The sequence below is a fragment of the Astatotilapia calliptera genome, chromosome 11 (genome assembly GCF_900246225.1).
Source record: "Astatotilapia calliptera chromosome 11, fAstCal1.2, whole genome shotgun sequence".
In the NCBI taxonomy this organism is placed as follows: domain Eukaryota; kingdom Metazoa; phylum Chordata; class Actinopteri; order Cichliformes; family Cichlidae; genus Astatotilapia; species Astatotilapia calliptera.
The window spans coordinates 25,881,342-25,906,386 of record NC_039312.1 but is presented as its reverse complement, the minus strand read 5'-3'; the positions used below and the strand labels follow the sequence as shown (position 1 = coordinate 25,906,386).

At 39.6% G+C, this 25,045-nt stretch overlaps 3 protein-coding genes across 3 annotated transcripts; 2 read left to right on the top strand and 1 right to left on the bottom strand.

Moving 5' to 3' along the window:
* The first annotated feature begins 6,987 nt into the window (after positions 1-6,987).
* Positions 6,988-18,904, top strand: gnl2 (G protein nucleolar 2). Its single transcript, XM_026184292.1, has 16 exons — positions 6,988-7,222; positions 7,837-7,921; positions 8,021-8,115; positions 8,320-8,459; positions 11,155-11,339; positions 11,451-11,517; positions 11,598-11,756; positions 11,854-11,967; positions 13,582-13,710; positions 14,358-14,462; positions 15,892-16,050; positions 16,860-16,967; positions 17,061-17,542; positions 17,916-17,998; positions 18,233-18,312; positions 18,469-18,904. Exons 1-16 carry the CDS (start codon positions 7,159-7,161, stop codon positions 18,604-18,606), a joined length of 2,193 nt encoding a protein of 730 aa, XP_026040077.1. The 5' UTR covers positions 6,988-7,158; the 3' UTR covers positions 18,607-18,904.
* Positions 18,646-20,733, bottom strand: dnali1 (dynein, axonemal, light intermediate chain 1). Its single transcript, XM_026184294.1, has 6 exons — positions 20,485-20,733; positions 20,070-20,206; positions 19,832-20,001; positions 19,552-19,730; positions 19,133-19,297; positions 18,646-19,046 (listed from the first exon to the last, which is right to left on the bottom strand). The coding sequence occupies exons 1-6, from the start codon at positions 20,563-20,565 to the stop codon at positions 19,011-19,013; spliced, it is 768 nt and encodes a 255-aa protein (XP_026040079.1). The 5' UTR covers positions 20,566-20,733; the 3' UTR covers positions 18,646-19,010.
* A 179-nt stretch (positions 20,734-20,912) lies between these two features.
* Positions 20,913-23,742, top strand: snip1 (Smad nuclear interacting protein). The gene is made up of 4 exons (XM_026184293.1): positions 20,913-21,390; positions 21,592-21,718; positions 22,073-22,614; positions 22,805-23,742. Exons 1-4 carry the CDS (start codon positions 21,182-21,184, stop codon positions 23,055-23,057), a joined length of 1,131 nt encoding a protein of 376 aa, XP_026040078.1. The 5' UTR covers positions 20,913-21,181; the 3' UTR covers positions 23,058-23,742.
* Positions 23,743-25,045: the final 1,303 nt, after the last annotated feature.

Below are 25,045 nucleotides of genomic sequence, written 5' to 3'. Positions count from 1 at the left end.
CCTAATGCAAATTGCATTGCACCCTCTTCTGGATTAAATCGGGTATAGCAACATAGCATTAACACGAATAGACATGAGGCATATAGTTTTCACTTCTTCATTAATTCATTACTATCCATGAATAATTTTAACAACAAATTTTATTTTTATTGTAATAGGTTTAGCACTTTCAAGCCACAAAAACTGCTAATGAAGTGTTTACATAACACCTCAGGAGGGATGCGAATTGATAAGGATTTAGCGATTTGGATGACATTATCAATGTGATTCCTTATCGATCATCTTATCGATTCTTATTTGGTTCTCATTGGTTCCATTTTGAGAGTCTTCACCAATGCTAACCAGCATATAAAAGACATCACATTCGTGCAAATTAATTATGTGTTGTGTGATCAAATGTTTGCACACATTGGAGGTATTTCCCCTTTTTGTTGTGATTGGTGTTGGAGCCATTACTCAAAAAAGTAATTGTTACACGTACACTACTTGTTACATCACTTTCTCCATAAAATGACCTGGAACTCATTGTCTCATAATTACCATTGAACAATATTAACCTATAGGCTAAAGTCCCACACACCAATGAAAATCCCGATTCCAGTGAGGACCCACATACGGTGCTTCTCTTAGTATTAAGGTATGAACCCAATGCTGAAAGCACAAAGCAAAGATGAAAACCAGCACAAAGAGATCTTAAAAACCTTAAAGTGATTCTACTTTAGAAACATGAACAGGTGGATGGATGAACAGAGGCCGCAGCCTGACTGTTTATCCATTTGTTACCTGTTGAAGTTCAGGGTCTGGCTGCTGGGCTGAGGTCGGCATTCACTCAAGCTTTATTATCACTCTGGGTTTTTGGCTAGCTTAACATTAATAGTCAGTGCTTGTATTATCATGAACAAGGCGAATGGACATCTGTAAAGAGTGGACCTTAGCAAGCTCGCGGACACTGAAATGCTTAGTTAATCATCTCAGGATTATGCCCATTTGCATGTCCTGCCCTACAGAAAACCTACGTTACCTGTTGGAAGTTAAAGGTCTGGCTACTGTGGTCTCCATTAATGAGCTTTGTCATTACTCTGGGATCCGTGGTAGCTTTTTGTAGCATCCTGTCTGTGCAGATGCTTGCAAAGAGCTGAAGTTTTTCTAGCAATAAAAAGCAGAATTTATGGTAGAGCAGAGAGAGTGCATTCGCTGTCCGCTTTCCGTATACATGCAGTGAGCTCTGTTGTCAGATGGAGACAGTGTACAAAGTATGTGACCAGTCTTTGGGCCAATCTTGCTGGTGTTACTACTGGTCCATGAGCATTGAAAACACTGAAAAGTGTCCCTGCGACCACTGTCTGTGTTTTTCATTATTTAATTTTTGATCTTTGAAGATTTTTTTTCTTTTGTGTGTGTGTGTGTGTGTGTGTGTGTGTGTGTGTGTGTGTGTGTGTGTGTGTGTGTGTGTGTATCGTTCTCAACCAATCAACATTGGGCAGTCGAACACCTGCACTCTCCCAACAAACTACAATAAATCACGCTTAATGCGGCTGCTTCTGCCCTGGATGCAGTTTGCGCTTTGCCATTGCGCTCTTGTCATTTTGTGCAGTAAAAATAAAAGTAATATCAAAATGTCTCTCTGCAGATCTCTCAACCTTTTTTCCTCCTCTAGGAACTGAAATCAGTTGATTGTAGCACAGGAGCGCAAAAAGAAAAAAAAAAAAAAGCACATTTGTTTGATGTGGGGCTTTTTTCTTTCTATCCACCCAGCCTGTAGATAACTTAAGAAACTTCAATGTACAGGGTGGGCCATTTATATGGATACAGCGTAATAACATGGGAATGGTTGGTGATATTAAAGTCCTGTTTGTGGCACATTAGTATATGTGAGGGGGCAAACTCCTCAAGATGGGTGGTGACCATGGTGGCCAATTAGAAGTCGGCCATCTTGGATACAACTTTCGTTTTTTCAATAGGAAGAGGGCCATGTGACACATCAAACTTATTGGTAATGTCACAAGAAAAACAATGGTGTGCTTGGTTTCAACTAGAGCTGGGCGATATAAGATTTTTTCATATCACGATATGTTTTTTTCATTTCAGGCGATAATGATATCAATCACGATATGAGCCAAATAACTATATTTGTAAGATTTAAATGTGCCGTTGCTCACAAGTAAAATGTGAAATAATCAGCAGCTTGTTTTTATTTAAATATTTATTTCCCATAATAAGTTCAACAGGGTAGATGTACTTAAGGAACATGAGACTTTTTCAGATAAATAAATGCAAATATTGCAAACTACACAAAAGGCAGCCGCTAAAGTGCAATTCACTTGTATTTTTATTTTTTATTCCTATTTATTCTATTTATCCCCTTTGTATATTTTATTTATATTTGTCTCTGTATTTATATATGTGTGTGTGTGTGTGTGTGTGTGTGTGTGTGTGTGTGTGTGTGTGTGTGTGTGTGTGTGTGTATATATATATAACATTCTGTAACTGTAACTTCTGTCGGTGCTGTGCTTTTTTGGAAATCGAATTTCCCAGAGGACCCACCCGAGGGATTAATAAAGTTCTATCTTATCTCTTATCTTATCTTAAAGCATTTAAGTTTCAAAATAGAACAAACGAAACAGACTACTAAATTGTCAATTCCACTTAGAAACAAAATATTAATTCTAAAAATAAATCTTAGTTTGTTTTACAGAACAGACAAAACTGACTAACTTTTGTCAATATCAAATAAACTGAGAACTAAAAGGAAATTCTCAATCTCTCCTTGTTGTATAGCTTAGCTTTTCAAACAGTTTTAACAGTTACTTTAGTCTGACAAAAGCCGAATGACGAATTAGCGCTTCCAGTCAGAGACTGAGGCTACGTCCACACGTACACGGGTATTTTTGAAAACGGAGATTTTCCGTTTTCGTTTTTAAAAATAATCCCGTCCACACATAAAGGCAGCTACGCTGCTATGAACATGCCAAAGCAGCAGGTGGAGCTAGATTCCTAACCGTGCAGAAATGTTGGCCAATCAGAAGTCTAGAAGCCTCGGTGGGAAAAAGTAAACAAAGCTGAGGCATAGAAGCAGAACCGAGTCGTATGTGTGGAGGGACAGTAACTGTGTGTATATGTAAGCATTTAAACACTGCAGAGAGTAGAATTAACAGTAACAGTATTGTAGACGTCAAAAAATGCGCACACCTTTGACGCTGCGTTTTCTCCATTGTTCTAGTCCACACGTAAATGCAAAAACTGAGTTTTTAAAAATCTTCGTTTTCAGTGACCAAAAACGCCGTTTACGTGTGGACGAAAGGTGCAAACGCATAGAAAGATCTGCGTTTTCAAAAATACCCGGGTACGTGTGGACGTAGCCTGAGCATGCACCAGTTTATTGTATTTCCAGACTTGCTTTCGGCACAATTTACAGTGCACGCTACTCTGTTTTTTGTCAGACTTGAAATAGCCGAAATACCTTCACACTACGGAACTTCTATGGCTCTTCCGTTCGACAATCTCTCCGGCATTGGAACCATCATCTGTTTTCTCTTCGGTAACCTTCGGTCACGCTCGGTTGATTTTTCTAGTCGGCACACTCATTTCCTCCATTACCCGGGCGGTACGGTGGCTGGCTGCTTCCCAAACGGCTTGGCACTTGTGCTGTACGTAACAAGTCACGTGACGTGACGCTGCGGCTGTGATTGGTTCGGCTCTGCGCTACTTAATTTGGATTGGCTGGGGTTTTTTTTGTTTGTTTTTTTGTTTTTTAAGAGGACAAGAGCGGCGAGGTCTATCGCGATAGTTGAATTTTTCTATCGAGAAAAAGTTATATCGCGATACATATCGTTATCGTTCTATCGCCCAGCTCTAGTTTCAACGTAACTTTATTCTTTCATGAGTTATTTACAAGTTTCTCACCACTTATAAAATGTGTTCAATGTGCTGCCCATTGTGTTGGATTGTCAATGCAACCCTCTTCTCCCACTCTTCACACACTAATCGCAACACCGCAGGAGAAATGCCAGCACAGGCATCCAGTATCCGTAGTTTCAGGTGCTGCACATCTCGTATCTTCACACCATAGACAATTGCCTTCAGATGACCCCAAAGATAAAAGTCTAAGGGGGTCAGATCGGGAGACCTTGGGGGCCATTCAACTGGCCCACGATGACCAATCCACTTTCCAGGAAACTGTTCATCTAGGAATGCTCGGACCTGGCACCCATAATGTGGTGGTGCACCATCTTGCTGGAAAAACTCAGGGAACGTGCCAGCTTCAGTGCATAAAGAGGGAAACACATCATCATATAGCAATTTCAAATATCCAGTGGCCTTGAGGTTTCCATTGATGAAGAATGGACCCACTATGGTTGTACCCCATATACCACACCAAACCATCACTTTTGTTGTTCCAACAGTCTTGGAGGGATCCATCCAATGTGGGTTAGTGTCAGACCAATAGCGGTGGTTTTGTTTGTTAACTTCACCATTCACATAAAAGTTTGCCTCATCACTGAACAAAATCTTCTGCGTGAACTGAGGGTCCTGTTCCAGTTTTTGTTTTGCCCATTCTGCAAATTCTGTGTGCCGATCTGGGTCATCCTCGTTGAGATGCTGCAGTAGCTGGAGTTTGTATGGGTGCCATTTGTGAGTAGCTAATATCCGCTGAAGGCATGTTCGACTTAATGCCACTCTCCAGTGACATGAGGCGAGTGCTACGCTGTGGGCTCTTGCTGAATGAAGCTAGGACAGCCACTGATGTTTCTTCATTAGTGACAGTTTTCTTGCGTCCACATTTTGGCAAATCCAACACTGAACCAGTTTCACGAAACTTAGCAAGCAGTTTGCTAACTGTAGCATTGGAGATGGGTGGTCTCGTAGGGTGTCTTGCATTGAAATCTGCTGCAATGACCCGGTTACTGCGTTCACCAGATATCAACACAATTTCGATCCGCTCCTCACGTGTTAACCTCTTCGACATGTCAATGGCTGTGAACAAAGAGAAACTTGTAAATAACTCATGAAAGAATAAAGTTACGTTGAAACCAAGCACACCATTGTTTTTCTTGTGACATTACCAATAAGTTTGATGTGTCACATGGCCCTCTTCCTATTGAAAAAACAAAAGTTGTATCCAAGATGGCCGACTTCTAAATGGCCACCATGGTCACCACCCATCTTGAGGAGTTTGCCCCCTCACATATACTAATGTGCCACAAACAGGACTTTAATATCACCAACCATTCCCATGTTATTACGCTGTATCCATATAAATGGCCCACCCTGTACTTCAACAGACGCCCTCTGCAGGTAGACAGTTAGTAGCTGTCCACGGACTGACAACGCGTTACCACCGCAGAACCATAATTTCCCTCCAGGCTTTACTTACAGCCAATGGCTGTGTCCCAATTCAGGGTCTGCACGCTTCAAGTACGCATTTTAAGTGTGATTACGTCACCGCCACGCGACGACGGCTGTCCCAATTCAAAGTGTACTTCAAATGCATACTCCAAATGCGCCGTCGATTTCCCCAAATATCAAGCGTGGTCCGTGCACGCTTCGTGGTCCCATATATCCCACAATTCACAGCGCGGCGGTGGGTGTGGATAATTTTGCCGCAAAATACGGCAGAAGGGAGCGGCCGAAGAGTGAACTGTAAGTACTCAATATGACGTCACTTATTTATGTGCGAATGTTTAATAATGAAGAACATTAAAACATTGCTGTTGGCCACATGTCGGCAAAGTTATGTGACATTAGTGATGTTTGTACTTTCAGCCTCTACACACACACACATATATATATATATATATAAAACACCCAGCACGCCCCTGCGGGCGGTTTATCCTTCAAGCTCAGGTCCTCTACCAGAGGCCTGGGAGCTTGAGGGTCCTGCGCAGTATCTTAGCTGTTCCCAGGACTGCGCTCTTCTGGACAGAGATCTCCGATGTTATTCCCGGGATCTGCTGGAGCCACTCGCCTAGCTTATATATATATATATAAAGGATAAACATTATTTATACTGTGTCCAAGCTGGGTCAACTTTACTGTTATTCCTGAGCCCAAGTGGTACAGGAAGCCAAAAGAAGGACAAAGTGCCTTGGGGGCTTGTTTCTAAACAAACAGGACTACAGTGAGATGAAACTAAACATGGAGGCAGATACTCAACTAATCAATATATATATATATATATATATATATATATATATATATATATATATATATATATATATATATATATATATATATATATATATATATATGTATATATATAAAAGATAAGATAAGATAACCTTTATTAGTCCCACACGTGGGAAATTTGTTTTATATATATATATATATATATATATATATATATATATATATATATATATATATATATATATATATATATATATATATGTATATATATAAAAGATAAGATAAGATAACCTTTATTAGTCCCACACGTGGGAAATTTGTTTTATATATATATATATATATATATATATATATATATATATATATATATATATATATATATATATATATATATATCTGACAATACTATAATATTGGCCATATTATATTTACATTACCACAGTGAGATGACTTTAGTCTCATGAACAACAAGAGCTAATTGTTATTTACTAACTACTCTTGAACTGACTGTTCAGTACAGAAATGAAGCCCAACAATCATGTTTTACAGTCCCGTAGTCTCAGCCTCAGATACTCAACTAATCAAAGTTATGTCATGACAAAAATGAATGACCAAATGACCAACAAAACATTTTTCTCCTTCATTTATGTCATACTATCTCGCGTTTCTCGCGGTTAGTATCATGGTTGCTAGGCAACCTGAACAGCGCGACGAAGGCCAGACCGTCCCATTTCACAAGACTCTCACTTCCGCACTTCTCGTACTTATAGTACGCACCGTACGTAGTACGCGTAGTGCGCGTACTTCAAGCGTGCAGACCCTGAATTGGGACACAGCCTAAGTACGCACGCAGGAGCTTTCTGATTGGTTCTCACCTCCGTCGCTCTATTGATGATGTCCTTCCTGTTCACCCTAAGAACACGTGTAGGGTGTACATTTTCGAGCTGAGGGGAATAACGGCAACAAAACATCGCCGTTCAGACACCTTCGTATTTTTTTTCTGTGGAAGGCTTTACCGAGTAAGAGGGCAACATGGTGAAGACACGGTACAAGGGGAAAAGCTCAATAAACCCCTCAACATCCAGCAGCAACCCCGGTGAGCTAACTCTCCCATTAGCCAAACTGCTTGTTTACAGCTAATGCTAATTGTTGCTAGTCATTGTCAGAGAAAGTCATATTTGCGTTATTTTAGATAATAATAGCGTTGCGTATCAAAATAAGACTTCACAGCGGTGTGATGAATCTAAAACTTAACTTACACTGTTGCGTACTGTAGGAAGATATAGCCTTTTAAGTTTTGTCGTGTCAAACACCTGTTTTATGAAAGTTAAACATATTTACGGTAAAATCTGAGCTGCAATCTTGGGGTGGAAAATGATGCTCCTTTAAAAATGAACGTGTACGGTGTGTCTGGTTAGTAGTCATAACTAGCAATGCAGTATATCTTGATAGGAATTATAAAGTTACGTGTTTGTATAAGCTGTTAACAGCACTATACCGGCACCTTACACTGAAACCCAGTCATTTGTTCAGCACATTTAAAACTGTTTAAGGTAATAAAACATGAATGTTGTTGCACGGTCCTTAAAAAAAATCAGATTATAAATATGGTATTTCCCTTGCAATAAATTGACTAACAAGTAAGTGCATTGTAATAACATGTGGGTTTCGTTAATGAGCCGTTAAAGTAAACATAAATTTATTCGACAGATCGAGCCAAAGGTGCTGGTGGAAACAACATGAGGGACCGAGCCACTATCAAGCGCCTGAATATGTACAGACAAAAACAAAGATGGTAAGCAAATATTTTTCTTTTCTTTTTTATTGATATAGTTTACTGTTACAATGTACCGTAAGTGATGTGTCAAGAATTAAAGAGATCTTTTGTCCACAGTGATAGCCGTGGAAAAGTCGTCAAACCTTTACAGTACCAGTCCACAGTAGCTCCGGGAACTGTTGCCAGAGTTGAACCTAACATCAAATGGTTTGGTGAGAAATGTCTTTACTGTTGTGTATGTTATAGTGTATACTGTAAATTAATTAAATTGGAGGTAATACCATTTGCTCATATGTTGCTCTTGTTTGAAATATTGTCAGTTGAATTTGTAAAAATAAAATGTTCACTACAATAATACCATATCATTTTTATTCTTATTATATGACTATCCCATATTTCTATACTCTGTATTTAAGCAAATACCCGTGTGATCAAGCAGTCATCCCTCCAGAAATTCCAGGAGGAGATGGAGGCAGTAAAGAAGGATCCATATCGTGTGGTGATGAGACAAAGCAAATTGCCTATGTCCCTTTTGCACGATAGAGTCAAAGCCCATGTGAGTATAAAGGCTTTAAAGCTTATTCTTGTAAGATTTTTATTATATATGTATGTATTGTTATGAACAGTCACCACCAACACACTGAAATTAAAATGAAGCAGTTGAGATGTGTTTGAATTGCAGAGGTGACATCTTAATTCAAGGAGTTTAACAAAAAATATTGAATTTGTTGTTTAGGAATTACATGTATTTTTATCCATAGTCTTCCATTTTCAGAGGCTCAGAAAAAATAAATAATAATAACTGGATGTGAAACGCTGTCAGGTATAGACCTAACTGTATAATTAAAATGCAAACCTTGGGATCTAAACATGATAACAAAATAATAGCAAAACAACAAATTGTGCCAACAAGGGTAAAAAACAAAAACAAGAGATTTAAAAGAGGACACACAGTTTGCTTGCCTGAGATGTCTAACCATGGCATTACTGGGCGTAGGGACCCAGACAACAAAGGCCAACTACTGCAGTAAGAAAACACAAGTAAGCCTTCCAGGATCTCTAACAGCAGCACATGGGGAGTTAGGTGGTTCCAGCTGTGGTGTGGAGGCGAGTCTTTATCGGCTACCTCAGAATTTTAATAAAGGTCAGCAAGGATGGATGTAATATATCACTTTTCCAAGTATGTGTTAATAGCCTGGCAAAATAAAGTGCATTGCATTGATAACAGTATAATGGCAGCATTTATTAAGCTTGCTTTCTCAGAGTTTTACAGGCAACTTCTTAATTGCCTCTTGGGGGTGAATAAAGTCTTCTGATTCTGAAACTGCAGATGCCAGGGAGTGTACTTCATCTGACACTGCTTTCTATTTCCGTGTGGATGGAGTGTACCTGAAAGTCGGCACAGAGCCTGTGACAAAATTAATGTTTAAAGAACAAGGCCGCAGAAGAAAGGAATAACTTAATATTAGATAGCTGTCTTTGCAAGTAAGGCTGTTTGGTCAGCTGAGAATGTAAGGAGTCTAAAAATAACTTAGACATTGCATTATTTCAAACATTAATAAGCAACGCACCCTCAATAAAAGAGAAACTAATAATGTGGTTCGTGCTGAGGCTAAAAGGATAAGTTTCCATGGATTTGAAGTAAATCAGCTGCAGGGTATTTTGGGGTATCCTATTTTTATTTCAGCGAAGCAGGCAGACATCAAAGGTAAAGGGCTACATGTGGGGGGGGGGAAATCAACCGAAACTGCTCTAGCAAACACACTTCTTCACGTTACTTTATAAGATGTTGTGGTCTGGTGTATCTTCTGATACAGTAGCTGACTGGGGCAGTCGTAGTGATGCATAGTAAAAACGGGATTTAACCCCCCCCCCCCCCCCCCCCCCCCCCCCCCCCCCAAAGAAGAAATAAATAAATAAATAAAAATAAAATCAAAGATTATGTTATTAATAAATAAAGTATGTGATTTAAAGTGTTCTGTAAGCTTAAATATAAATAGCTCTTTGCACATGGGTCTAAACTTGCTTACGACAGTGGGATTAAGAGAGTGATTCTTTTAAAGGGGTTAACAAGTGGCATGTTTAAAATTTGAGTAGGAAATAACCAGTAAGTGGAATGCGTTTAATAATGACTAAAGTAAGTAATGCAGATAAAGATCATAGCTATTTTCGTCTGTGTGAGTAAACTCTTTCTTGAGGCTTCATGAGGTGAGACGAATAAGAGGACTCACTTTAATCCTCATACAATTTTTCCTCTGCCCTACTGTGAACCTGAATGTACTGGCTTACGCTAGGCATGAGAGAGCTGCCTTCATCCAGACTTGGATTTTTTTTCCCTTCAACATAACCAACACAGTTCTAAATAAAATCCAGTTCTTGTTCTTGTGCCATGTGCTATAGTCCCTCATGAAGTTGAGGCATTTCTTAGAGTGTGAAAGAGTTCAAAATAATCTCTTAATTCATCACCGGGTTACCAGAAGATGACCTTTTATTATTTTTATTAATATTACAATTATGTAACTAAATGGCACAGAAGTGCTAGTAAAGTATGAAAGTGCTCTGTAATCTTAATGTATGATCACTGAATGACCAGTGGAATGATATTGCTCCAAAAGGCAGACAAATTAAGCAAGAGCCAGTGGTTCAGTCAGAAAAATGTGTTTTCAAACAACCAGAGTGCTTTGTAGGACCTCTTGGCAGATAGTTGAGGTGACCTGAGGCTGTAAACAGTGTTGTTTCTGACTAACCTGCTCCTCCACCCCTCGTGGCAGTTTTGCAATAGAGGTATGGCGTGTGTTTTAAGATCGCTGGAACACTTAATCAGCACTGGCATAGTCTTTGCTGTTTCACTGGCTTTGTCGCATATTTGGGTGTTCTGTTTAATATATTCATTTATTGTGTGTTTCTGACTGAAACTGTTGGAGAGCTGTTTGTGACTGTATCACAAACTGTGTTTTAACATTGGAAAAAAAAGAGCTTTATGTTTCCTCTCTGCTTAAATACAGCATGATAATGTTAAATTTAAATGGATTTTGCAGTCCAGCTTCAACATCTGGATCCTTTAAGTGTGTTGTTCATGCTGGAAAGAACAAAGTCCAAACTTAATAAAACCACAGTCATAATTCTATCTGATTTTGTAAATAAATGATATAAGGTCCTGCTGTAAGTATATTGCTGGCAGAGCTATTCACTGTTAATATAAAAACTTTTTTTTTTTTATCACAAAATGTTCTATCTTTCTATAATTGCAGAACTCTAAGGTTCACATTCTAGACACGGAGGGTTTTGAGAACACTTTTGGACCTAAGGCTCAAAGGAAGAGGCCCAGTCTTGTTGTGGGCGATGTCAAGGACCTTGTAGAGCAAGCTGAGGCCTCAGCCCTAAGTTATAATGCAGAAAATGACAAAGACCTGGTTACCGAGGACACAGGGGTCCGGTAAGAATTTTCTTTTTGTTTCTTCTTTCTTTGTTTTTTTTTGTTTTTAAATGCATTTTTAAATGCATTTAAAGTGTCGTTAAATCCCTGCTACTTTTTTATTCACTAAAGGGCGGAAGCACGTGAGGAGATTTTCAAAAAGGGTCAGTCCAAGAGAATCTGGGGAGAACTTTACAAGGTATCGTCTCCACCTTGTGTAGTATGTTAGTGCAGTAAAGTGTTGTGTGGTCATTCTCGAGTCCTCTTTTATTTTTACAGGTGATTGACTCATCTGATGTCATCATCCAAGTGCTGGATGCCCGAGATCCTATGGGAACACGGTCTAAGAGCATTGAAACGTATCTAAAGAAAGAGAAATCCTGGAAACATCTGATCTTTGTTCTAAACAAGTGTGACCTTGTGCCCACCTGGGTCACGGTAAGATATTTACAGCACACCCCCCTGGTTTCCTGTATGACTGGTTGTAGTTGCTTTTCTTAGTATTAAACTTGGTCTCTGCTCATTGTTAAACCAGAAACGTTGGGTGGCTGTTCTGTCTCAAGAATATCCCACTTTGGCTTTCCACGCCAGCCTCACAAACTCATTTGGTAAGGGCTCTCTCATCCAGCTGCTCAGGCAGTTTGGCAAGGTAAGAAATGCTTTTTGTTCGAAATGCAAAAACTTTCACAAATAAAATATTTGAGTTGTTTTATTATATAGAGTTTTAAAAAATACATTTATCATCATGTTGTTGTGCAAGATAATAGATTTGTCAACTGGTAGTAATTTGTAACAACTTAATGTGTATATAGCTGTGAACACAATATCTGATGCTTAATTAGGTTAGCTGGGACACTGTAGGCATTTAATGAGCAGTATTTAATGTGTTAATGTTAGAATCACAAACATTGGAATAAACATATCTGTTTGATGACAAGCTACATTGGTTTGTCAATTGTGCATTATTATTGTTTTGCATCATATTTCCTTTCGATTTTTAAACACTTTACTAAACTGTAAAATATGCTTTTAGGTCTTTAAGTAGTTTACATTGACACAATATATTAATTTAGCTGCAGTAAACCACCACAGTGGAGTTTCAATCAAGCTGTAACTGAAGATTGACAGGCTGTCTGCTTTAAATCAAGGGGTTTACCAAAAGTATTGCATTAACTTTTTATAAATCACATCCATATACAGTCCCCCATTTTCAGAGGCTCAAATGTAATTGGCTAATTGACTGAAAGGTAGTTTCATGGTTAGGTGAGTCCCGTTCCTTTGTTATTCCATGACAAATTAAACAGATAACTTATTCGGATCATTTACAACAAGGTACAAACCACTGGTTACAAACATTAAAAGGGCAGGTTAGACCATATCAGAGGACATGTGAAAGAGTCTCCGCAGTTCTGGAAAACAAATCACTGAAAACCGAGATGAACTTTTATCAGAGTAATGGATAGAGAAAAGTATAGAGAAGGAGAGAAACAGCGCATGAGCTGATTAATCCCACATTATATTTCAAACATAGTAGAAGCAATGTCATAACATAGACATGTATGGCTGCCAGTGGACATGGACCACTTGTGTTTACTGATGATGTGACTGCTGATATAAGTAGCAAAATGAATTTGCACTTCACTGCGCAAATGGATAATGATCCAAAACATACTGCAAAAGAAACCCAAGAGATTCTCAAGGCAAATCAATGGAATATTCTTCACTGGCCAAGACAGTCACCTGATCTCAACCCAACATGAACATGCTTTTGAGTTACAGAAGACAAAACTGAAGCTATTTTTCAAAAGAGGGCAGCAGCTGAAGACAGCTGCAGTAAAGGCCTGGTACACCATGTGAAAGAAGGACATTCAGCCTCTGGTGATGTCCATTAGTTCTAGACTTCAGGCTGTCTTTCTGAGGTTACTTTTCAGCTTCTGAAAATGGGGAACTGTGTATAAAAATGGCAGTAATTCCTGAACATTTAACTCGGTGCATTTTTGTTAAACCACTCGAATTAAAGCTGAAATGAAGCACTTTTTTTTTATCCACTGTGGTGGTCTACAGAGGCTAAACTACAAAGAATGCTTCATTGTCCCAAAACTGTGCTGTGTTCCACACAGTTACAACCATAACATTAGATTATGTATTGCCCTGACTGCCCTGGCAGCATACTTGAGAAAAGCTTGAAAGAGACAACAGAGGAATTACATCCCTTCAAAGAGGACAGACAAAGACTTCCTGACTTTATTTTTCCCTCACGCAGCTCCACACAGACAAAAAACAAATAAGTGTGGGTTTCATCGGATATCCAAATGTTGGAAAAAGCTCGATCATCAACACTCTGAGGTCAAAGAAGGTTTGCAATGTTGCACCCCTCGCTGGAGAAACGAAGGTAAAATCAATGTATCGTATTAACTATACAGTAGTTAGGTTCACATGATTATATTTTGGGTTTAGTCAAAGTCCCGTTGCTGCTTAATGTTGATGGCTTCAATAACAGAAGCAGTCTACCCTCTGTTTTTAAAAATATAACTGAAAAACTAAGTGGAGAGTAAAAGAGTAAAAACAACCATTTTTTATCCTTCATTTCCTCTCTCTTCATCTGTTTATCCTTTTTGGAAACAAATGAAGGGTTGAAACCTTGGCGTACAAAGACCGGTCAAGGGGAAAGTCAGGGGAAAATGGCTTTACCTTTAGAGCCAAAATTGTAAGCTTGGACTGTAACTGAGCAGTTTTTCTGCACACCTATCCAGTGACTCTCATAGGCCTGTGGCCAGCAGTGCTTTATTTCCCACCTTGTGTTTTATTCTCAGCACATACTCAGCAATTACGAAAGCCAAACAAGGTTATGATCCGTAGCACTTTCATAGATCACGTACATTTTGCTTTCCCACTTATAATTCTTTCAGCAGTTTTTCCTTGTTTTAAGATTTTATATCAAATGATACCAACAAGGTGAAATGTGTTTCTCATCGTTTGTGAAACAGAATTTTATGGACCACACATACAGCGTTAATCTTTCTCTCTCTTTTGTTTAAGGTGTGGCAGTACATCACTTTGATGAGGCGCATCTTCCTCATTGACTGCCCTGGTGTTGTCTACCCCTCAGAAGACAGTGAATCTGATATTGTTTTGAAAGGAGTAGTAAGTCTGTTTTTTAAAGTTTATTCCAATTGATTTTTTTTTTTTTTATTAATTAATTTGAGTTTTTTAATGTCTGCCACTGCAGTATAATAAGAAGGGTGAATTTATTTGGACTTCCCATAAAACTAGGAAAAACAATAACATCTGAAAATCTAAGCACAGATCCGAGAAATGGTGTCCTGGTAACTTAGTATACCGTATTTCCCGGACTACAAAGCGCACCTAAATATTAGCCGCACAAGCTAAAATCAGGGGAAAATCCTGTTTTGTACATACATTAGCCGCACCTGACCAAAAGCCGCAGGTGTTTCAATGTTGACTTATCATATGTAAGAGAATATGCACAAAGGGAATTGTCAGGAAAGAGATGGCTGTTTGGAGACATCACTTTTATTAATATTTTGAAAAACAAGTTATGGGTACATATTTGCACATGTAGTACATAACAATAACCTACAGCACACCAGAACAATAGATTCGGACTACCTTTTAGGCTCAGGTGCAGTGACACAGCTTTAACAAGAAGAAAAGTCAGTCATTCACCACCATCTTTCTCTTCTTCCTACGCACTAAAACCACCAAAGTCCTCTTCTCCAGTGTCGGATACAAACAGGCTCAGGATGGCTTCGTCATCCACTCTTCTTCTCTCCTTCGTTGTCACTTTCAAAACCAAAGAAATCCTCATTGTCAGTGTCAGAGTCGAACACCCTCAGAAGGGCCGTGGCGGTGTCCTCCTCTCCATCATGCAGCAGTCCAGCCCTTCAAAATCCGTTGGTGATCGTGGATGTTTTCACACTTTTCCACGCTGTCAGAATCCACCGGTGGAGTTGGGCATAACTTGCTTTTTGGGCATAACTTGCAAGTTTATCGCCGCTCATCATCCACGACTCCCGCTGAACGCGTAGCGCTACTTTGAAGTTTGTTTTTCGCGCTACTTCGTACGGCACTACGTTGCCTGGCGGACGGACATGTGACTAACATACCACTCTTGAACCCCGATCCTTCCGCCAGGCAACGTAGTGCCGTACAACAGCGGAACACACAAAACAAATCGTCTTACGATATGACAAAAATCATGGACAATCCATAGAAAAGCCGCACCTGACTAAAAGCCGCAGGGTTCAAAGCTTGTGCAAAAAGTAGCGGCTTATAGCCCGACATTTACGGTAATTCACCGAACTGTTAATGTTGTATTTTTAACAGTCTCGAGGATTCGGGGAATAACGAACTGAGACTTTAAAGTGGTTTGGGCTTCATCATACTAATACCCAACTGTTTTTAAAAATGTCTTTATCTGCTCTATTTCTGATCCTCGGGATCCTTGTGGGGCATCCGAGGTTCAGCATTTCACCCTTAAAGTCAGCGTAACTGAAAGGTTGCACGTTCACGTCTTAAAGTACTCATCTTTTTCTTTCCCCTTTTTGCAAAGGTTCAAGTGGAAAAGATCAAGAACCCAGAGGAGCACATCGGTGCAGTACTGGAGCGGGCCAAACCAGAATACATTCAGAAGACCTACCGCATCCCTACTTGGAACTGTGCTGATGACTTTCTTGAGAAACTGGCGTTTCGCACAGGGAAACTTTTGAAGGTTCATTTTCTTATTTAGAGGCTATACTTGAAAACTGCTTTGTATATTTTTTCCAAACATTTGCTTTATAAGTTCTGATGATATAAAAAATATATAATTTTATAGCTACAATGGAGCATTTTAACTCATTGTATGTGTAAGAGGTAATGGTTAAGGTTTACTTTTCAGCTTGGGTATTTATTGTGCTGTTTTTCTAGAAACAAGTGTTTTAATGCCTCTGTGTAGTTTTGTGGGGAAGTTAATGACTGCTGACTTTGCTGCAAAAGCAGGTTTTACAAACATTTTTCCCCTTAAAGTTGTGTTCCTACCAACTTCATTGTTGCACATTTCTCCCATGTATTTGAATTTAGGACTCACCTTGAGCCTTATTTCTCTCTAAAAATGCTGTACTGTCTTGACATTTTCTCTGAAATATGGCGTAGGCAGAAATCTAGAGAAGGCAGGACTGAAACAAAAACAGCCCTCCCCCCCTGAAGAGCTTGGGTCTTATGTATGTGCTGTGTATGCATTTAAAAAAGTTACATTCACTTCATTCTCCACATAGGACACGATGAGCTCTTATTTACCAGATGGAAACTCTCTGCTTAACTGATTGTACCGCCAAACTTTCTTTCTGCTTGGACTCTCTCCTTTCACTGCCAAATGTTTAAGTCTGAAAATAGAGTCCAGAAGAGCTGCAGGGCTACAGCTGCCTCTGAAACACTAGATATATATATATTTTTTAAATGTATTTATTTATTGCTGCCTACTTCAGCTTTAAATCACTAAGTCTTAAGATGTCTTAGCAATCTCTTCTTGTTTTTGTACAGGGCGGTGAGCCAGATCTCGCCACAGTCTCTAAAATGGTATTGAATGACTGGCAGAGAGGACGTATCCCCTTCTTTGTGAAACCCCCTGGACCTGAAGGAGATCAAGAGGTAAGATTACACTGAATTTCTCTCTAGGGCTTTTTAAGCGCACCAAACTGTGCCCTCAGTGTAAACCTGTTTTTATTGCTGTGTTTTCGCTAGGATGAGAAGCCACTGCCAGTTGCAGGACCGTCGGAGGTAGTAGAGCATGTGCAGAAGGAACAACCAGACAATCCGGACGCCATCTCAGAGGAACGTGAGGAAGAACAGCAGAGACAGAAGGAACAGGTCCAGAAGATTCTGGCTAATGTCAGACAAAACTTTGGCAAAATCAGTGTGGCTCCAGAGTTCAGCGAGGAAGACTTAGTTCCCATGGACATGCCTGATCTGGACATGTCAGATTTTTCTGGCTCTGATGGTGAGGAAGATGAGGGCACAGAGGAAAACGAAGGCAAAGAGGAAGATGCGACAAGCGTTGAACCAGCTGATGAAGTGACTGACATCTCTGAGCCCACAACCTCTCAGACTGAAAAGACAAACGGCAGCAAGAGTTCACGGGAGGTCATACGTGAGCTGGATGTGAAAATCGCCAAGTACAAGCAGTTTCTGGACCGAGCCAAATCCAATCGCTTCTCTGCAATCCGGTCAGTCTGCTCAAGCCCAAACCTCACTCGCATATTTTCTTTGTCTTGTGTACTGCCACCATTGTGTTTCGTCCAGTAACGTAATGTGAAGTTGTCAGACATAGAGATGCCACGCATTTTAGGTGGTCCGTGCTAACCATCCTTGAAGCTGCTGATGACTAGCAGTGATCATTTTGATGCCATAACGTTTGTGTCTTTTGTGTTCTTTAATGCTTGTGTTGAATTTCAGCACACACTGAAGAACAAAGTCAAGTAACCGCTGTATAGTTAATCTGAGCCTAATTTAATTACTGTTCATTTCAGCTGACCCCAACAGGGATAAACTGTTTGCCTTGTTTTGTAATGATTTACTTTTTTCCATTTCTTTGGACAGGATACCTAAGGCGCTTTCTGACAAAGTGTTCACAGACATCAAGACTAAACAGTCAGCAGCGACTAAGCAAGCACAGAAGAAAGGTAGTCAGTCAGCTTGTTTGTTATGACTTTGTATGGTTCTGGATGTAAAAATAATTTGGGAAAGGCTTTATCAGATGTGGTTAAGGTCCAATAAACCTTCTGCAGTTCCAACAGAATAATCAATTACTGATATTTATCAACTTGATATTTTGCACAAACTTTAGATTTGAATGGGTACGTCAAGTTAACATTCAGGCAGTGACATCAGATCTGTTCATCTTTCTTTGAATTCAGCTCCAAACCAGAGGGGTAAAAAGAGGAAAGCTGAGGAGGGTGAGGACCTGGCCCAGCCGAACAGACTCACGTCTAAACAGGTATGCGGTGTTTGTTCTCTCTGATGTCAAACAGGCCAGATTTCTCTGGTGAATGTTCTTCTTACTGATGTAACATTGGAAATGAAAAGCTCTGGTCTTTTTTAGAAGAAGATTTCACTTTTTTTCCTCTTCTGTTTCTCTTTTCTTTCTCTACAGAGAAGAGCAATGGATCGTGCTCAGAGGACGAAGAAAGTTGGCGTACGTTATTATGAAACTCACAATGTGAAGAACAAGAACAAAAAAATCCCAGCATCAGGCACAGAAGGTCAAAATACCAAGAAATCGAAGCACTAGACTGGAGTTGAATAAAATAAAACACACATGTAAGAAATCTGTATCTAAATTAGCCTGAAGCTATTTTTATTGGGATAAAAAAAGGTTGGCAGAAGGTGGAACACTAAGGTGGTCTTAATCAACTTGATGCCTTATCTTCATGACTGTTGTAACTTTGTCCCCTCAGTGCAGAACTGTATTTGAATGACATTTCATTCATCATATACAAGTGTACTGCTCTCTTGACGTTCAAGAGCAATGTGCAGTAGTTGTTTGAAGTGTACTTGTTATGCCAGAACAATAAAACATTTGTAAATTACACTAAGTTTTTACTTTAATGTATCATTAAGCAATAAGATGAATTACAAGTGAACACAATCTTGTACAGAGAAATGCCAGCTAAGTGTTTGTTTGTTTTTGTTTTTTTACTTCTTTGGTGCAATTATCTCTTCCAGTTGAGCCTGAAAAGAAAAAAGGGGTGGTTAAGAAATCTTTAGACAACACAATCTACAAGAATTATTCTCTGATATGTAATTGAAAAAGTCACCTTAAGCTGTTGGTTGGTTCTCTTTAGGAACTGGATCTCGTCATCGTGCCTCTTTTCCTCTAGCTGTCGCTTTTCAGCTTCTATCTTCTCAACTGTTTCACATTTAGCCTTCTCTTCATTCAGCGCCTTCTTCAGTTCTTGTTTCTCGTTCTCTAGCTCCAAAATCTGCCCGTATAACAACGCATACGTGTGAGTTTGTTATTGATGCAGGGTCAATCCTGTAAAAAGCACTGCAGCCACTGTCATTGTACAGTAACTGTAAAATAGAGAAATTGTGCTCTCTGCTGGACTCCTAGCTAAATGACAGCTGAACTACATGAGTGGCGAAGTAAGTTTCCCAGCATCTATAAATTGCTTAGTATTAAAAATATATATTGTGACCCTGTATTTGTAACTCATAAGGAACCTGATATCCTTACTCTGTTTTTCATATCAGCTTCGCCCTTCTTAGCCTGCAGTGCCTTTCTCATGCCGTAAGCTATGCTGCTTTCATACACGGTCTGGTAGGCAGCAATGGTCATCTGAATCTCATCTCTGACCAGCCACAATAGCATACCCCTCTCAGCGCAGTTGATGGTTACCTGTCTGAGTAATTCATCTCAAAAGAAAAAGAATGACAAAAAAACTTATGTGATTTATTGTATTTATGTGTATTGATTCTACCTTCTATAATCAGCAACATCTCAGCTTCTTCCTTACCAAAACACTGGGAATAGAGCTCCCTGCGGACAGGGCAGATTCCTGTTTCTTTGGCCTGTCTTTGCTGCAGTTTTGTGTTTAGGAGTTCTTCTAGGTGCAACACATCTGCTCTCGTACAAGGTGTACTGGATACTTTCTGCACCCACAGTTGGTTTCCCTCCATCCACTCCCTGTAAGAGGAAAATTTGTAAAGTTCTGAACTTGCTGAAGAACACGCTATGGATAGAAAAAACTCTACCTGGGTGGGAGGATTGAATTGAGGAGCTCCTCATTTTCCTGCTTAGTAGCCTCAGCAGATGCTGATTTTGGTTTAGGAGGTGGTGGAACAGGTGTAGAGTCAATGGGCTGCTGAGGGCTTACTTTCAAAGGGCGTCCCTGTAGTGACAGATGTTTCATAAACTATCAGACAAACATATTATTACCCTGATTTGATTTTTTTAAATGACTGATACATTTTCGTAAATCTATTATAAAATACACCTTACAGAACCACCTTGTAACTGTGTATGCATGCAAATATATTAGTGGATGTAAGTATAATTGCATTAAGCTTTAATCAGACTCTCGGGATCTTGGATAGCATAACTTTTACATTAATCTCAAATCTATCCCTGAGACTTGTGCCATAAACACGGCTGGCTCGATAAACTCACCTTTGGTGATTTTCTGTCTGTGCTTTTGTTGACCAGAACTGGATTGTCGTATTTCAGCAGCGTGTCAGCTGGAGGAATCATTGTCGTTTACAATAGAGGAATAGAATAAACTTATACAGTAAAACCTGAAACTTCTTGGTCTAGCGTTTAGTTACATAAAGTTCACGCTCATTGTTTGGGTTGTCTTGGCAACAATGTCCGTTACGTTTTAATGTGTGCGAGCGGAATCAGCGCTTAGCTCCAGGAGTACAGGCTAGTGACACTTTTTTTTTTCAAAAATTCTTTTGAGATAAATGCATTTTTATCAGTATTTTAAAAAATCTATTTAAAAGAGCCAAGTGGGATGTTTGTTTGTTTTTTACTTTTACCACCTTGTGTATCTTTTACTTTTACTATGCCTTTTTTGTTTGTTTTGTGTTTACTGGCTGCATCAAGTAAAAGTAATGTGTGTTAAACGAATATGTAAATAATGAAAGAATGTGCCAGCTTTTTCAATACACTAAATATTTAGGCTGTACAGGAAATAAACTGGCCGGCATCTCATGTCGGAACCAACGTGAGACATGGACACTGGCGGAGCTTAATTCTCGGTGAACCTCGGGAAGCGGAAGTGCGTGATCTCGGCGTAACGGGCGAAGTTTGTTACATGCCGAGGCTTTTGTTTTTTTTGTACATACAGTGGTGTGGTTGAAAATGTATGCTTTTTAGGTTATACAACGGTCGATTTGAGAGAATTATTTTAAGCATGGCCAAAGAGAAGCGACACAGGAGAAGAGAAAGTCCGGAGCGTGAAGCCGAAGTAAAGATAAAGCAGGAGAAACTGAGCCCTGCTAGGCCACAGAGATCACGCCGCTCCAGGTCGAGATCCCCCGGCAACTCCAGTCCACAGAGAGGAGGAACGAGTCGGTGTGTGCACTAAAGTTATCATACCACCTTAATTTTGCCACGTGTGTCATATTGATCAACTTGACAACCGTGACAGAGTCAGTTTTTTTGAGTATATCGCTGTAGTACTTACTTGGGCTAGCTACAGCCACTAGTTGCATCTCAACGGTGGGAAATGTCGTGTGAACGGTCGCTTAATACTCTCTTGTGTTCTTCATTTAGGTCACCTGCAAGGACGAGGGACCGTTCACCAGGTAGAAGGGGAACCTCTCCCGCCAGAAGAAGCAGCAGATCTCCGAGAAAAAGGAGAAGCCGTAGTCCTCACCACGGGGATGTCAGAGTAAAGCGGGTGATTAGTTTCAAATTATTGGGAAACATTTTGCAATTCAGCAGCACCACTGGAGTATAAAGTGATCTAGGTGGTATAAAGTACTCATCTGGAATTTACCACACAGAAGCTTGTGTAACCCAAGTGCTAGTCAGATAGTACTAACAGTCTGAGGCAGTCTGTTTTCTGTGTAGAGACCCAACATTGGTCTACAGTTGTCCCATTTTTAATGTTTTTCAGAGGCATCTGGCAGTAATGACAATATATGTCAAACAAACTAGAGCCCACTATTCCATACTGAAGGGTAATGCAGTACAACATAATTAACTACTCAAAAATGTAACTGTGTAAGTATTCTGTAAATATATGTCACAGGAACGGGATGAGCATAGAGCTAGCGGCGACGAGAGAAGAAGAAGAAATGAGCAACCAGAGGACAGACGGAGTAGGTGGGAATCTGATAGGCCACGGGAGAGAGAGCGCGGTGGGGAGAGGCATAGGGAGCGAAATGCTCTTGCCTCTCAACAAGCTGAACGACAGCAGCAAGATGAGAGACGCAGGGAAAATCGCCAGCGACGTGAAGAAAACCAAGAGCGAGACTTGGGGAGGTCAGAAGAAGAGGGTGATGAGGCAAGCGCTGCTCCTGCTGTGAAAGAGAAGCCAAACTTTGAACTTTCAGGGGCACTCACAGAAGACACAAACACATTTCGGGGAGTGGTGATCAAGTACAACGAGCCGCCTGAGGCTCGGATTCCGAAGCGCCGATGGCGACTGTACCCTTTCAAGAATGATGAGGCTCTTCCAGTCATGTACATTCACAGACAGAGTGCCTATTTGTTGGGGCGACAGAGAAGAATTGCTGATATCCCGATTGATCACCCATCCTGCTCCAAGCAACATGCAGTATTCCAGTACAGGTAGGAAGAACAGTCATCAGCACATTTTTATTTATTTTTTTACTCTAGTTTTCTTTTTGTTTGAAAAGCATGCTCGATCTGTGGTGATTACTATTTACTATTGTTGTTGTCCAATATGTTGAATGACTCTTTAGTCGTGATCCCCATTTGCAAATAGATCATGTCCACCATTCTGTCTTCATTTCTACAGACTGGTGGAGTTTACGCGGGCAGATGGCACCACGGGCCGGAGGGTAAAGCCTTACATTATTGACCTTGGCTCTGGCAATGGCACTTATCTGAACAACCAGCGTATCGAGCCCCAGCGGTACTATGAACTCAAAGAAAAAGATGTCATAAAATTTGGCTTCAGCAGCCGTGAATACGTGCTGCTTCACGAGTTCTCAGACACAACCGAGGTAGACGCCAAGCAGGAAGAGGAAGACGAGGGCCTTGATGAGTAAATTGTTCCAAAGTACTTGATTGCCGGAGTTCATTCAGGTTAGATAATATCATCATCAAAAACAACAACAGAAAAAGAACTGTTTCTGCAGGGAATGGAGCAATAAGTTTGAACTGGTAAATGCAGGAACTGATTTAAGTAATGGAACAGGATTTGTTGGTGTATATTGTGTAATTACTGATCTCTTGCTTGAACCTGCCACAGCTGTCTCAAAGAAGACTTTTTCTCAGGTTGTATAATGTCTATGTGATAAGTGACGGATCTTACATCTCACATTGCTCGCATTACATTAAGATGTGCTCAGTGACAGATAAAGATATCTCACCAATCTATAGTTATATATTCTATATTTTTTTTGCACCACAGCACTTAGTGCAAAGCATAGCTAATTGTCTATGTCCATGCTATATGTGTCAGTGTACATTACATTATTGGAATGTGAACTCTAGATTCATGTTTAAAAAGCATTTTTATTGTCAGAGTAAACATTGCAGTATAAGATGTAAGCATATTTCCTTTTCCTTTTTTTGTCTTTGCTTGTAGTGCAGGAAAAATTATTAACGCTGTTGTGTTCCCTTGCACTACTGGAATCTGTATGCACCATTCTTATTTTTGCCCATTCATAGAAGTTCATAGTAAATTTTCATTTTTGTACTGTAAATAAATTTTTGAAGAGTTTTATTGGAGCAAACTGGTGTCCGTTTGTTTCATAAAATGTCCCGTTTTAAGGAGGACAATAGGCACCATAATTATTTAACAAGTGGGTAATACAATTTGTTTATGATAATTTAAGCCTTTTAATTACAGTACTCTCTAATAGTCATCATCATTTATTTATTTAGCACTTTTAAAACACACCTGGTAGACCAAAGTGTTGTACAATATAAATATAGTAATAGCAAAAACCAGAAATAGCAATAAAATTAATTTAAAAAAAAATGTCAGTCACCCACAGACTTAAAAGCCAGGGAATAAAAATAGGCTTTTAATCTGGACTTAAAAACTGGCACTGATGTAGCTTCTCTAATATGGAGAGGAAGGCTATTCCAAAGCATTGGAGCCGCAACAGAGAACGCTTGGTCTCCTCTAAGCTTTAGCTGTGACTTTGGGACTGAAAGCAACAGTTGCTCAGCTGACCGAAGCAAACGAATAGGGACACGAGGCCTCAACAAATCAGACAAATAAACTTGTCCCTGTCCAACCCCTATTAAAAGAGAATTGCAATAATCCAAATGTGAAGTATCCCTTCATTTCTTTATATTGTGCTAGGAAAATGGGTGCAACAATTTACTGAAAGACATGCAAAAAAAAGTACAGTAAGGCAAAAATAGTTTGTACAGTTCTGTACTATTAAAAGTCGATACTTGATAGAACCGCCTTTATTCCCCAGCACAGCAAAATCTCTTGACACTTCTTTAAGCAGTTTTCTAGGCTTCTTGAAAGACTTCCCTAAGTTTTTCTTTGTATGTTGCCTGCCTTTTGTTTGACAACATTGAGGATCTGGCTCTGGGGAGGCCGATCCATGAGTTTGGGGGGGGGGGGGGGGGGGGTCCACAAGTATACTTGTGACATGTGCAATGACAATAAAGTTGAGTTCTATTCAATTCTATTCATTTTTTTAAAAGTACAGCGTACTTACAATGTAAGATGTCGAAATGTTGTTTATTTTTCCGCTAAATAACCAGGAAATTACACTGTACTGCTTGTGCTTGTGCACTACATAGATTACAGTATTTTTTTTTCCTCGTTTCCTGGAAAAATTACTCGTTGCTCCCTTATTCTGCTATACCTATCTTTAAATATTTATTTATAATTACTTTCTAATTTCAAATAAAACACGCTGAAATTCCATTTAATCACGGGGAAATTACGCCCTTGGTAGTGTGCCGTATTATAAAGTGCTACCAAAATGACTGTAGATTTCAGAAATCCTTCTAAAATAAATAAAAGAATCCCATGAATCACTTTGTTATGTTCTGTGCTTTTTTG